The sequence below is a fragment of the Eschscholzia californica genome, unplaced genomic scaffold (genome assembly GCF_041429995.1).
Source record: "Eschscholzia californica isolate CP2 unplaced genomic scaffold, dmEscCali1.0.p SCAF_115, whole genome shotgun sequence".
NCBI classification, from domain to species: Eukaryota; Viridiplantae; Streptophyta; class Magnoliopsida; order Ranunculales; family Papaveraceae; genus Eschscholzia; species Eschscholzia californica.
The window spans coordinates 27,501-37,500 of record NW_028238216.1 but is presented as its reverse complement, the minus strand read 5'-3'; the positions used below and the strand labels follow the sequence as shown (position 1 = coordinate 37,500).

Below are 10,000 nucleotides of genomic sequence, written 5' to 3'. Positions count from 1 at the left end.
TTGCTACGATGACATGTTCAATTTTGTACTACTTCATCCTTTAGCCTTCTAGGATGTACTAAGTAGTGTTTCGGTTTTCCAATCCGAATTCGGATGTTTAAATGCTAATCATGTCCAACATGATTGACTTTATGTTTTCGAACATAAATGTCTCTCTCATGCGTGCTAGCTCATCGGTGTCTTTTCAGACTCCGATTTTTGCAACGCCCTCTGTCATGAGTTTTTGGGTCGAAATTCTTTTAGACTTTCCGAGTCTTAGATTTTCTGTTTCGGATCTCAAGCATCTCAGCGTACTGAGTCTCTCTAATCCTATCATCCTTTTGATCTATGCTTATAGATCTTCAGATGCCCAAAATGGCATTTTATCCTTTTGTGTGTGGTCCTTTATTGAGTCAGTTCGTTACTGTTATACAACACCTTATGTCGTACTCAATCTTTTGTATGTACTCTGCATACGGACCCGGAAGGTTTGTTTACTCCCACTTACCTTCTTGAAATTTCGTGATTCAAGATTTTCTTCATTCCTCAGGAATCAAACTTCTTTGATTGCCTTTTGAATCGAAGATTCTAACTCTTGCGTGCTTTTAATCCGTCGATAGATTTCTTAAGCATGCTTGTGGACATAACTTGATTGGAAGAATCTTTATTCTTCTTGTCTCGTTTCGGGAAACATGAATGTTTCCATCCTTCTCAGTTTTCTATTTTGGAAAACCAATTTAGGTCTTCTGTTGACTTAAATTATCAAGCTTCATGTCTTGACGAGATATGGATTCCACGATGATTTTGGCTTCTAGCCAAAATCTAGAGTCAGTTTCCGTTTCTGCGCAGGTCTTTTATCTCTTCAGAAATAACCTTTATTTTCTGAGTCTTTAAGATTTTATTTTGACCTTTCAGGGCTTTTGAACAACAATTTGGAGTTATCTCAACTACTTTGAGATATTCCTTTAGAGACACTTTCACTCGCTTTGAGAGTTCTCCTGCGAATGACATTTGCTTTTGTGCGGTGGGTTTACAAGATCATATCTTTAACCTTTCCTTTTCCAAGGAGTCGCAGTTTGTTGCTCTTGGTCGAATTTAATCGTCTTGTACAAGTTTCATGATTGTTCTTCATGAAACTCCATGATTTTTCTCATGATCGAATTAAATCGACTTGTACTTTTCTCCCACTTATTCTTGTAATAATTAGTGTTTTTCTCCCAGATTACTAGGTGCGCTAATTATTAGAAGAATACTATCATGAGCAACAAACACTTTGTTCTCTTGATTGCTTGTGGAAAAAGCCCAAATTTCTTCTAAAGAAATTGCGTCAGACTTTAGCTAATTTTGTAATGCCTTTACAAGCTTAGACGGACTTTGGTAGTTTTGTGAGAAGCTATGTCTAGACTAATGGATTTTGGAGGATAGAGTTTGATTCGTGTTCTTCATCTTAATCCTTTTGGACACTCCAAATATGGATAGGTTAGAAGTACGTTTGAAGATCAATTTCTGTTTCTGACTCAAGACTTTCTTTCTTGTCAGTTTGATTCATGTTTTGGTTATAGTGGACCTGTTGTCCTCATCCCTTTCCGATGAACCTATCTTATAGGTTTTTGACCAAGTTTAGAATCTTTTGGTATAGTTTGTTAAATCTAGCACTTATTAACATCCCAATTTAGAAATAAAGTTCTTTATTGATTCTCCGTAATACTTAGTACAGAGATGATGTTAAAAAACTAGAAAAACTATTAATCTAGAATAGTGCCTAAAGTAGACTTCGATCCCTTTCAGCATCCTTAGCAGTCGAGGCTTCTGCTCCCTCTTGGATCTTGTCTTCTTTAGCCAAATACTCAGTTCCCAGCTGCGCCTGTACATTCACAATGATAGGGCAATTTTAGGTATCATATACCTAGGTTTGGGAATTTTACAGTATTTGATAAGTTAACTGTTTATACCTGAATTGGAAGCCACTGTTCCATTCCTTTTGTCCTCCAAGAACTTAGGGCAGTTTCTTTTCCAGTGGCCTTTGCCATCACAGTAGAAACATTTGGTGTCAGGAGGAGGACCTTTGTCTTTAGGTTTGGCAACTCGTTTGCCTTTTCCTTTTGACGCGGTTTTCTTCTTCTGTTTTCCACCTTTCTTGAACCCTTTGTCCTTTTGTACCATAAGAACGTCCTTCTTAGTCTCCACTATAGCGACGTCCTTTTCGGCTGTTAGAAGCATAGAATGAAGTTCCTCCAACGTTTTATCCCATCCATTCATGTTGTAGTTCATCTTAAACTGATTAAAACCACTATGGAGGGAGTGAAGGATAGTGTCGGTAGCCGTCTGTTGGCTATAAGGGAAACCTAGTTTAGCCAGCTTGCCCATGAGCCTGATCATTTGACGAACATGAGGCCCAACTGGTTTTCCCTTTTCAAGGCGCATGTCCATAATTGCTTTAGAGGTTTCAAACCTCTCCAATCTCGACTGTTTCTGGAACATTTCCCGAAGTTGTCGCATCATGGAGTAAGCATCCATGTCTATGAACTGCTCTTGCAGAGTCGGTTCCATGGTTGCTAGCATTAAGCAAGTTACAGGCTCTGCCTTTTTCCGCACACTCCTTTCTTCATCTATCTCTTCTTTAGTCGAATTATCATCCAATACAGGAATTGGAGTTTCTAGTACATGTTGCTTTCCTTCCATCCTGAGAACTATTCCCAGGTTCCTCTCCCAGTCAAGGAAGTTGTGCTCATTTAGCTTCTCCTTGTCGAGAAGTGAGCGGAAGTTGAAAATATCTTTTGTCATCTACATAAAAGAAATGGCAAAGTTTTAAACTCGTTATCATTTTTGAAAAACTTAGTTTTCCCACATTATTCAATAAAAATCGTCCCCGATTGAATAAGTGATTCCAAGACCCCAGTTCTTCGGAGTAAAGCGGACGAAGGCCCTACCCTTTGACTCCGTCGTTCCGGGTGAGTGAACTACTTCACTGATCATACCTTATGACTCTTGGTTGATAGATTTCATTAATGAATGACTAATCTATCCTTTTGCCTCGAGTATCCAAGACTCTCTTGCTGATCTCGTTGAGTAGAACCATTTAGACGTGTAGGCCTCTTCTATAGACCTACCCGCATTGTCCCAAGGTAGAGGAGGTACTCTGCGAAGGCCGACCCACCTTCCTCGAACAAGGGCGCAACGAGTGTCTTAATCTGGATAGGCGATTACTCAAGATTACTTTTGGGGACTTTTACGCTAGTCTGGCGTTTGTTATAGTGAACTATTTAGCCTAACTAACATCCACGACATAAAGCGTAAATAAGTAAGTAAATGCGCGCGAGAAAGTAAATCAAGCAGACATGGATCCTAGTATGGCCCCTAACCTAGAAGATCTAATCTCCTTTGGTTTTCTTCTTGTTTCGCCTTTTGGTTCGTCTAGATCTCCATCCTTGAACCTCCATTGATTTCTCCCACTCGCCTTTGGATTCCATCCTTGAGTTTTCTTCAATGGACTCATTGACCCTAAACTCTAATTACAAGACTCTAACGATTCGCAGATCGTATAAACTTGAAATTAAAATTAATTACAAAGCATGCACCCATCCGTGCTTAAAACAAGAATAAAGATATAAATCTATGGCCATACTAGTTTCCCGCATTCACATCACATGCAATCATATAATATATCAAGGCTAAGAATTATATATGCATGATTATCTTGGGAGATACTTTTGTTGACATCACATGTCACATTACGGACCTTAAGTCTAAATTCGAAGAATTCAACTAGTGGTGCGTTCCGGTTTTATCTTTTATGATTTCTAAAATCATCTTTAAGAAAAACTCCGTTTCGGGTTTTGAAAGCCCGGGTCAATTTCGGAAAAACATTGGTTCGATTCTTAATGATTTCATAAATCAATTTAAAGAGAAATCCGTTTTGGCCTTCTGGATGGCCCGGATTGATTTTGGAATTATTTGGTTGGAATCGGAAGAAATTTTGGCAAAAACTCCCACTCGAATGATGGTTCCTTTTTATGGTCCGAAAAGCCTCGAAAAAGCCCGGGACAAGTCCTAGACAAGTCCCGGCCCAAGCCCAGAAAAGGGCTCGGACAAGGTCCGGACATAGCACGGCCCATAGGCCGGCATGTCCTGGCCGAAACCTATCAAGGCCTGGTCTCGTCCTGGCCGGAGCCAGGACGCTAGTCCATGTACCAGACGCGTCCTAGACGTGTCTGGTGCTGGACCGGACCAGCACTAGGTGTCTCGGACTAGTCCGAGACACCCAGAACCTCCCAGACGCGTCTCCAAGACGCGTCTGGTCGAGTGCTCTGGACGCGTCCTAGACGCGTCCAGGAAGCTCCCTCCGCAGCTGCTGGTCGCGTCTCCAAGACGCGTCCCAACAGCTGCTCTGGACGCGTCTTCAAGACGCGTCCAGAAGCTTCTGTCGCAGCTGCTGGTCGCGTCCTAGACGCGTCTCAGCAGCTGCTCTGGATGCGTCCAGAGGACGCATCCAGGAGCTCCCGGTCCGGCCAGGAAGCTTCCTGGCCGGACACTAGGGTTTTTCAAAACCCTAGTTTCCAAAAAATTTTTTTTTTTTTTCTTTTGCAACTCTAAGTTGCTATTTTCCAAATTTAAAACTTTTCTTAAAATTTTGAAATCTTTTAGAACACTTCTAAAATTTTTACAAAACTTGTAGAAACTTTTAAAATTTCCAAATTTTGTTTTGAGAGTTTCCCAAAACTCAAAACACTTCTTTTTAGAACACTTCTAAAATTCCAAAAATCTTTGTTTTTCAAAAGTTTCCAAAACTTGAAAACAACTCTTAATCAAACCAATTTTGGATCAAAGTCTAGGTTTTTTGAAAACTTTTTCAAAGAACAATTTTGAAATCTATTTGAAAAATTCTTGAATCCCATTCAAAATCAATCAATTTCTTATGTTTAAAACTCTTTTAAACATAACTATCAACTTAATCAAGCATGGATTAGTCCGAAATTCAATCTAATTGAGTTTTAAAACACTTTTAATCATCAATTTGATTCTTAATTTGAAATTCATTGAATCCCATTCAATATTATCAAATTGTGAGTTTAAATAGTTTTAAAACACTTTTAAAATATTTTTATAAACTCAATTTATCAAACTATCAATTATATCTAATATGAACTAGTTCGATTCTTAGCAAAAACTAGTTAATAGCAAGAGGCTCTGACGCCACTGTAGGGTTTTATACCCTTCTACTAGTGTTTATAGCGGAAATATGACATCTAATGTCTACACTAGTATTCCCAGGATCACATGCAAAACTAGTAATTAATCTAATGGAGATAGTGGATTACCTTAATCGCTTTTCCCTCAAACTAGTTGAATTGATTGAAGAAGACCAAGAGCTTCAAGTGTAGCTCCTCTACTTGGGACACGAGCAATCAATTTGATCTCCCACCTTGTTGTATAGCTAGCACACCAATGGTGGTTGGATAATAAGAAGACCTTCTTCTTGCTTGACTAGATAGATAGTTAATGGGAATTAGCTCACTTTCTCCTCTCTACTTGATGTGGTAGAGTAAGAAAGCTTAGAGAGAAATTCCACACCTTATTCTCTGCCCTAAGAGTGTTTATATAGAACCCTAATAAGAATCCACCTCCTTTTAGGTTTCCCAAAACACCCTTTAGAATAAGATTTAGGGAAATAGTCGAAAATAGCAACTATTGGTATTTTCTCAATTCCCTAAGGAGATGACGTCCAAACCCAGCCAAAATTGGCAGATTTAATGTTCATAACATAAGGAAACGTCCCTCCAAAAATCAGCCCAATCCGAGCCCTAAAAGTGCCCGAATCGGCCTAGGCCCAAAAACCCTGCTTTTGGCCTTTTTGTACTATCTTTGCCTAATTCCTTTTTAGGCCTATGAGATATGTTTATGGGACACTCCCATGATTATATCTCACTCCCACTAGTCATATCCTAGATCAATTTGTCACTCTTATGTGTAACCCGTTGTAGGATCCGATCGAAGTTAGCCGCGAATTACTTCGTAATTCGACGATCGTAGTTGGTCTCTAGCTACAACTCTACGATCCCTAAATCAATCGGACTTGATGATCTTCCACATCAATTGTCCTATCCGACAAATTGTTCGCATTGTCACCTTGGTCGAAGGACATCTCCTTCAACTCCTTCAGCAGGTACCATCAAACAAACTATAACTGATTTAATGAGCCATTCGCAGTTTCACAGTCTGAATTAGTTCATACTTACACATGCATGGCTTAATCTTTGAGACAAGCATATGACTACTGGCAGGATCAACCAGGTAGCATTCCTTCTCGAGACGCCCCGCGCGTCCGGGCCGTGAGGCCGCGGCCGCGCAGGGCGGTCGTCGTTCGGAAACCGTAGTGTCGGCGGGGGCTGGACCGAGGTCCCGCTCCCGTCCCTTCTTGCGCTCTGCGTCCGAGACATCTCGCGAGTCCCGCGATCCTGGGGAGGACGGCACGTTAGTGCAGTCTCTCGCAGGGGACGCGGGAAGCGCGACGTCGGCCGACTCGCTCCGCATCGTGGCGGGCGAGGGGCAAATACGTGGGACTCAACTCGTTGCCTCCGCGGAAGGTATGCAGCACAGGAACCGTATATTGGCCCGGCACTCGAAGGTGTCGGGAGCCGACTGAACAGGAACGAGAGCCGAAGGTTCCCATGCGAACAGCAGGAAGCCCAACAGCACACTCGAACCAAACACCACTCACACGCCAACACGTCGTCGGACAGTCAACCGCCCGCGTCGCTCCAATGCGCTCCGCTCGCCCCGAAAGGCTGCAGAGGCGCAAGAGACCAACGCGGGACAGTCCCGGCCGACACGCTGTGCGTGAAAAATCCATCGAACTAGGTCGCGCCAAAGCTGCGCACGTCGCTTCTCGGGAGCTGCCCCTTCAGCTCCCACGACGTGCGCTTCGCCATCGTGCTGCACCAAGGAAGCTTCCGAGGTGCAGCACTTTCGCATCTTTGGGGCCGGCTAGGGACTCTTGTGCCTAACGAGCTTCCCCAGCAGCTCGGACACCTTCGGGGATGCTTCCCAAGTGTCCGGCATAGGCTGGAGACTTTTCGATTTTTGGCCCGTGGTGCCCCCCGGGCCCCCCCAGCAGCTCGGACACCTTCGGGGATGCTTCCCCAAGTGTCCGGCATAGGCTGGGGAGTTTTTGATTTTTGGCCCGTGGTGCCCCCCCGGGCCCCCCCAGCCGCCTCTTCGACTTCCCACGTCGGGGATGAGTTGGGCAACTCTTGGAAGCTTCCCATCCACCCCCGTGTCGAGCTTTGCCCTTGGGATGCCTTATGTTGCATCCCAAGGGCCAAGGCACCTGCCAGCCCAAGGGCTGTGCACGGCCTGGGGAGGGAGCTCACCCCTCCCCTATATAGTGCAAAGTTATTGTTTTCCCTATTTTCACAAGGAAACATCAAATTTTTAACCAAGCATACTCGGCCTTTGCTCCTTCGTTACTCGTCCAAATCCAACAAACTTGCATTCGTTGGAAAGGTCTTTTCACAAGGATTCTTTTGATATATAATAATAGCGATTCCGATAAATATTTATTTTTTTATGAATTTTTAAGTGAATAAACAATTAAAAATTCAAAAAAAATAGAAAAAAAATATTTTTTTCCCGATTCTTTCTCCAATATTCCTGATAAATACCCACACACCCACATATGGAGAATGGTCGAAAATGCTCGAGTGGATATCGAGATGTCCGACGAAGCACCACTTGGAAGGGCCGAGGCACGGGACGCCCGGGCTGTTGCTCGGGCCGGCACGGGACGCGCATGGGACAGCCCGGGACGGCATGGGACGCCCTCGCTACAGCTCGGGACGGCCAGGTACGCCCGAGACTTGGCTCGGGACGGCCTGGGACGCCCTCGCCATAGCTCGGGACGGCCTGGGACGCCCGAGACTAGGCTCGGGACGGCCTCGGCACAGCTCGGGACGGCCTGGGACGCCCTTGCCACAGCTCGGGACGGCATGGGACGCCCGAGACTTTGCTCGGGACGGCCTGGGACGCCCTTGCCACAGCTCGGGACGGCCTGGGACGCCCGAGACTTTGCTCGGGACGGCCTGGGACGGCCTCGGCACAGCTCGGGACGGCCTGGGACGCCCGAGACTTTGCTCGGGACGGCCTGGGACGTCCGAGACTTTGCTCGGGACGGCCTGGGACGTCCGAGACTTTGCTCGGGACGGCCTGGGACGCCCGAGACTTGGCTCGGGACGGCCTGGGACGCCCTCGCTACAGCTCGGGACGCCCGAGACTTGGCTCGGGACGGCCTGGGACGCCCGAGACTTGGCTCGGGACGGCCTGGGACGCCCGAGACTTGGCTCGGGACGGCCTGGGACGCGCTCGGCACAGCTCGGGACAGGCCGGGACGCCCGAGCCGAGCTTCGGGTCGCACGAAATCTCTTCGTATTCCGACATATTAGAAGCTTCCCATCATGTAGTAGGCCGAGCTTTGCCCTTTGGATGCCCTATGGTGCTTGGCGAGCACTAGGGAACGTGCCAGCACAAGTGCTGTGCACGCTCTGGGGAAGGAGCTCAACCCTCCCCCTTATAGTGCAAAGTTATTGTTTTGCCTATTTTCACAAGGAAACATCAATTTTTTAACCAAGCATACTGGGCCTTTACTCCTTCGTTACTCGTCGGAATCCAGCAAACTTATACTCGTTGGAAAGGCCTTTTCGCAAGGATTTTTTTGATATATTATAATAGCGATTCCGATAAATATTTATTTTTCTATGAATTTTTAAGTGAATAAACACCGGAAAATTCATAAAAAATAGAAAAAAAAATATTTTCTTCCGTTTCTTTTCTCCAATAATTCATAAATAATACCTCAATAGTATAAATGAAGAGAGAGTCGAAATGGCCCGGGTGGGTTTCGAAATGTCCCACGACCCCATAGAATGCACGGGCCAGCCGAGCCAAAGCAGGGGACGCGCATGGGACAGCAGGGGACGCGCACGGGACAGCGTCCCTATGGCTCGGGACGGCATGGGACAGTACGGGACGCCCTTGGTAAAGCTCGGGAATCCCATCGGACGCGCATGGGACGGCCTTGCTAAGGCTCGGGACGGGCTTGCTAAGGCTCGGGACGGATGGGACAGCACGGGACGCGCATCGGACGGCCTTGCTAAGGCTCGGGACGGCATGGAACAGCACGGGACGGCCTTGGTGAGGCTCGGGACGGCATGGGACAGCACGGGACGGCCTTGGTGAGGCTCGGGACGGCATGGGACAGCACGGGACGGCCTTGGTAAGGCTCGGGACGGCATGGGACAGCACGGGACGGCCTTGGTAAGGCTCGGGACGGCATGGGACAGCACGGGACGGCCTTGGTGAGGCACGGGACGGCCTCGGTGAGGCTCGGGACGGCATGGGACAGCACGGGACGGCCTTGCTAAGGCTCGGGATGGCCTGGGACGGCCTTGGTGAGGCTTGGACGGCACGGGACGCGCATGGGACAGCATGTGACGGCCTTGGTAAGGCTGGGCACGGCATGGGACGCACATGGGACACCTTATGGGGATCATCAAGGGACGTTGCACGGGACATTCTTAGCCATGAAGGGCCTTCACATGGGACATCTTAGGAGTCAAGAGCCGGCACATGGGACAATGGAGTTCACACGCACGGAACACTTCGGCTACTTCCGTTCGGAACGTCGTGGGATCTTTATGTCCCCATTAGCACCGACGCATCAACATGCTAGGAAGCTAGGTCCGAACTTCTCGAAGTGTCGATGGCACTTGGACGGATACGCATCCGATCCGATGTTATGATGATGTACTTTCTCCGATATCGATGTCGGGGTGTATTCCGATGTTATGATGTACTTTCTCCGAGATCGATGGGACGACCTTGGTAAGGCATGGGTCGGCCTTGGTAAGGCTCGGACGGCACGGGACGCGCATGGGACGGCCTTAGTAAGGCTCGGGACAAAATGGGACAGCACGGGACGCCATGGGACGGCCTTGGTAAGGCTCGGGACGGCCTGGGACGGCCTTAG

General features: G+C 46.8%; 1 protein-coding gene across 1 annotated transcript; it reads right to left on the bottom strand.

The window, feature by feature from the left end:
- Window positions 1-1,650: 1,650 nt before the first annotated feature.
- LOC147562394 (uncharacterized) lies at window positions 1,651-5,548 on the bottom strand. The gene is made up of 3 exons (XM_086657401.1): window positions 5,298-5,548; window positions 1,932-2,763; window positions 1,651-1,843 (listed from the first exon to the last, which is right to left on the bottom strand). Exons 2-3 carry the CDS (start codon window positions 2,761-2,763, stop codon window positions 1,827-1,829), a joined length of 849 nt encoding a protein of 282 aa, XP_086513527.1. The 5' UTR covers window positions 5,298-5,548; the 3' UTR covers window positions 1,651-1,826.
- Between the last annotated feature and the right edge of the window lie 4,452 nt (window positions 5,549-10,000).